This window comes from Lolium rigidum, chromosome 4, assembly GCF_022539505.1.
Source record: "Lolium rigidum isolate FL_2022 chromosome 4, APGP_CSIRO_Lrig_0.1, whole genome shotgun sequence".
In the NCBI taxonomy this organism is placed as follows: domain Eukaryota; kingdom Viridiplantae; phylum Streptophyta; class Magnoliopsida; order Poales; family Poaceae; genus Lolium; species Lolium rigidum.
The window spans coordinates 263,538,501-263,543,145 of record NC_061511.1 but is presented as its reverse complement, the minus strand read 5'-3'; the positions used below and the strand labels follow the sequence as shown (position 1 = coordinate 263,543,145).

General features: G+C 43.2%; 1 protein-coding gene across 1 annotated transcript; it reads left to right on the top strand.

The window, feature by feature from the left end:
* Positions 1–304: 304 nt before the first annotated feature.
* On the top strand, positions 305–2,710 carry LOC124650444. Its single transcript, XM_047189965.1, has 2 exons — positions 305–484; positions 1,844–2,710. Exons 1-2 carry the CDS (start codon positions 343–345, stop codon positions 2,146–2,148), a joined length of 447 nt encoding a protein of 148 aa, XP_047045921.1. The 5' UTR covers positions 305–342; the 3' UTR covers positions 2,149–2,710.
* The last annotated feature ends 1,935 nt before the right edge of the window (positions 2,711–4,645 follow it).

The window sequence follows — 4,645 nt, the reverse complement described above, 5'->3', positions numbered from 1 at the left end:
AGGGCGGGGCGGAGGAGATCGGGCGGCGGCGGCGGCGGTTGGGTTTCGCTGAAACCCTTCGCGCGCAGTGGAGGGGAGGATATTGGTTTGGCCATCTATTTCTGCTCCCACCCCGCACAAGTAGGGGGCGAAGACCCGCCCCATAATCGAAACCGGGAAAATCAACGCACGGGCCATTTTTACGGGACCTGCTAAACGGCCGGATAGAGAACAAACCCGTATTTCGACGGTTATTATACGGATGTGGCCCTTTTAAGGGTTCTGTTAGACATGTTCTTAGGTGTCAAGGCCAACAGTGAAGCAAACCAGATATCCAGATCTAAATCCCCTCCGACCTAGGTCATGGCTTCCATCGCGTCAAAGCTCGCGCGGGCAGCCGTCGCATGTCGCGCCTCTCCGGCAGCCGTTGGAGGTTGCAGTCGCCTCGTCTCCCCTTGTCTCCCTCGGACTGGCCGGCGCATGTTCAGCGGCCTCGCCCCCAAAGGTAACTCCCATTCTCATAGCTATCGATGAGCCTTTTGAGGATTTTGGATTTTATTAAGTGCCTCTCGTTGGATCTGGATGCTACCGAATTTTAGAAACGAAAATGATTTCTCATATTCGACAGATCTACTTGAATAAGCATGCTGGGATTGTGCCCAACTCATTCCGGTTTGCTCTAATCACCACTATCTAACAACCCTATCAATGTTTAACAACGGAGCCCTTGCGTTTTAACCTGCAAGTCTTACGGCCATCTTCTTTCTCTGACTTCGACATCTTACCTGCCATGTGCTTATGCTAGGAAATACTACACAACGAAGGATTTGTAAACAAGGCAACTCTTTTTAATGTTAGAAAGTCAAACAACTCATACTTTAGTTTGACAGAGATAGGTAAATTTGCACGCCAGGAAAGTGGAAAGTGAATTTGAAATGTATTGCAGATAATAACAGAATAAGGTACCAAAAAGTAACACAATTGACACAAAATAGTTACTTATTATTTATATGGAAGCACTCCAAAACGTAGAGTGGCATTGCACGATGTACCTTCAGTTTGCTAAATAACATAGAGATATGGCTCGACATAAGCTTGGGACTGGTTTGAGGTCAAAATCCAAATGGCAGATGACCAACCGATGTCCACTTTGCAGCGCCTGATCCATCTCTTGTCTACGTTTACCTTCATAGTACCCAAATCCTTACAATCCAGGTTGCCTAAATACTGGATAATCCTAGATATTGGGCTATCCAATGAGGGGGTCTGATGTCTGTCTGCATCGTTGGATCTTATGTTCAATTGATGTCCATGTCCAATAAAATCCAGTCCAGTAGAGTCCAACGAATTTTAGGTCAAAAGTCCATGGACTATAGAAACCCAGTTCCAGATTTAGCTTGAAATATGTTATGTAGCTACTAGTTCAGATTGCTTCAAATTCCATACAATCAGAAACATCAAACTAAATAAAAAGAGGGCAAACCGACCTTCACATTGAAGAAACAGTTGGTGAATCAATAATTAGATCTCCTTACATCTCATTTATGTAAGGTAAGATAGTATCTAGCAGCTGCACTTGGAGCTAGAGGAGCAGTCCTTTCTGCACCACTCAGGAGACGTATACGTAGTCCTTTCCCTTGTGTTACTATTATGTTCCTAGTCAAAGTTTTTTTTGGACCAAACTGTCAGTTAACTGATTTTCTAGGCTATTCGTGCGGTTCTTTAGTTTGTGAACTTAAGCGTTTCTTTGCTCGGAGTTTATCGACAAGTGGTGTATTTCGCTCATGATTTTTATGTGCACATAACAAATCAAACTGTAACTATCTATGCTTACTGAAAAAGTGACATTTGCCGCCTACTGTAGGTCATAAGTTCAGGTTCGAGGTTGTCCAGCCAGTGCCTGGTGGTCCCACGACAGAAGAAGCTGATGATATTCTCACTGTTACCGAGGAAAAACTCAACTCAGATAAAACACTACGGGCCATGTATGACTTCTGGCGCAAGTATTATGGCATATCCCGCGAGGGTGCTGAGCTGGACCGTCGGTTCGAGATATTCAAGAGGAGGGCAAGGTTTGTGCACAAAACGAACAATTCTCGTTGTGGCTACCAGGTGGGACTGAATGTGTTTGCAGATCGGACCGCGGAGGAGGTTATCCATCCGTGCTAGCTGCACCACCTCTTGCCCATGCTCCACCAAAACTTGATGCTGGGGAACCGCTGGCTCATGGGTGTCAGCGAGGGCAAGCTGCACTATGTTGAGGTCTCCACTGAAAAGGAGCCGTTCATGATCAGCTCGTTTTCGCTCGGAAACCTACGCGTCGGACAAAAGTTAAACTATTCATGCCCAACAAACGTGAACCGCTTGAAAAGGACATGCCGTGGATTCTGCATTTCTCCTAGACTGCCCGCGCAATGTCTACTTGCAGAAACAAATAATTTGGCCATATTTCCAGGTCACTATGTTGAACTGGTTGATATACTACTGTAGTATTGTTATCCTTTATTCCAACTCGTTTGGTAGAATCATGGTTAGTTTCATATGGCTATGACAATAGGATGGTGTTTTAGGTTCTCAAATGTATACTCAAATTAATTGGGGGTTTGCAGCACATTACATCAGAGAATGGTTCCTTTTCTTCAAACATGTGTATTTTTAAGGGAACACAGGATGCTGCTTTAATATTTTCCTTACACGTTACCTCTGGTGCTTAACTACTTTGCACCGTTTACCTTGTGTGAATTAAAATATGGACAAAAGGCTATAGGCCTGCCTTTTCACCATGATATGTTCCTTGTCTTCCACTAGTTAATATCCTGAAATTATTATCCCATATCAAGACTGAACTGAAGTAGGAGTATGTTGCATGCTCTTTCTTACCAAGTGACCATGCTATAAATTTAGTTCCCACCAAAACTGAAATGTTATCCAAGTATGTCATTACGAAAGCATCTGGAAGGATGTTGATTGTTTATTGACCTTTGTATGGTTTATTAAACATGTAACACACTATCTGCCTCATCAGTATTGTTGGAGGGCAGTCAGACAATGGATGCTTGCATTTTGTATGATTTGTCTCTTTGTTCTATACATAGTTTCAGTTTTATGGATGTACAAATCGTTTACAACAAAACAGGTCAGAGACGTGAATCTGGGTTTGGCATCACGAGTACTCTTGAGGAGGCTGAAAAGGCTGCAGAGATGTTGTACTGGGTTATTTTCTTTACATATTCTGAATCTTACAAAAGTGTATGCTATCTCTGTTTCTTACCTATGGTTTGGAAATTGAAACTACACTTTCAACCGTTACCTTTTGTACATTCATGTTAGCAAGAGATATTAGAGTGGACTGAAATTAAAATATCCTTCGACTGAAATCACCCAGGTCCTCAACTGGCTTCCCATGTTCCTCTGATTCTACCTCAAACGGATTACATGTCCTTTGATACGTATGTAGATGACCCTGGAGATTAGGTTATGACTGCAGATATTGATGCAGAGGAGATGGTCACGGTGGCAGATCGCAATGACAACTAGTTCATCTGCTGCTGAGGAACTTGACGATGGATGGCTTTGGTGTGTAGAGGTGTTGCCACTCTTGATGATCGTGGTGTATGTATCTTCCTTTCTTTCCATTGATATACTCTAGATTCTTCTCATTAAATTTTTTTTTTCTTTCTTCAGATGGACTGTGCAAAGTTTTGATGCAAGATGAGATTGAGATGGAACTGGAGGGGGTAAAAGTGTGAGGAACAAACATATCATTCCCTAGATTAGTTTGAACATTTTTGTTCTTGCAGGCTAGAGATCACAGGTAGTGCAGTGCCTATTTGGCGACAATGTCTCAGGCGTAGAATATAGAAAGTACCAAGCCTATAGCGATCAAACTGTAGATGTGGAAATATGTTGTATTGACATGATCAATTGTGAATTGATCTGTTCGGTGAACAATGTGGTTTTCGATAGTCCTTGAGATGACTTCTAAGTTTGGACAAATGTACCACTTCTCTATTTCATGCTATAAAACGTCTTATAATATGGAACGGAGGGATTACATGTTAATCACGTTTTCAGTTCATTTTGTGTTTGGTACAAAGAAAGAAGCTTCAAGATGCCGAGCGACAAGCTCGTTCCTCGATCCGAAGAAGGCTTTCGGGTAATGTTCTTGGCCTTCCTCTTTCGCGATTTATCATTGCCTGCCCACGAGTTCCTTCCTGGGCTTTTTTTTGTTTACGGTGTGCAACTGCATCAGCTCACACCCAATTCTATTCTCCACATCTCGTGTTCCATCACGTTTTGTGAATATTTCCTTCATCTATCCCCACTTGGGTCTTTGGGGCCGCCTCTTCTTTATCCGACGGAATGCGAACAAGAATGCCGTCCACGATGTCGGTGGTGCCATAATCTCCACGAGGAGCGAAGCCAAGTACTTTGATCGTCGATTGCCTGACTATGTCCATGACTGGCGGAAGAAGTGATTCTACATCAAGGCTTTGGGCTACGTCCCGAACAAACTTTCGAGGCTAAACCACCGATGCAGTGTCTGGTCTGGTCCACAAAATAGTACAGAACCGCGTATCAACCCAAGCTACCATATGCGGTGTCTCCTAGAGTTTTTTCTTACAATTTGAAGCTTTAAAGCGAGCTGCGTCAAACATGTGTTATG

Bases quoted from the DNA above. Each gene is read 5' to 3' on its own strand.
- LOC124650444 (XM_047189965.1), top strand. From the start codon at position 343: ATGGCTTCCATCGCGTCAAAGCTCGCGCGGGCAGCCGTCGCATGTCGC. The intron at 485-1,843 runs GTAACTCCCATT...CGCCTACTGTAG, and splicing joins CAGCGGCCTCGCCCCCAAAG to GTCATAAGTTCAGGTTCGAG.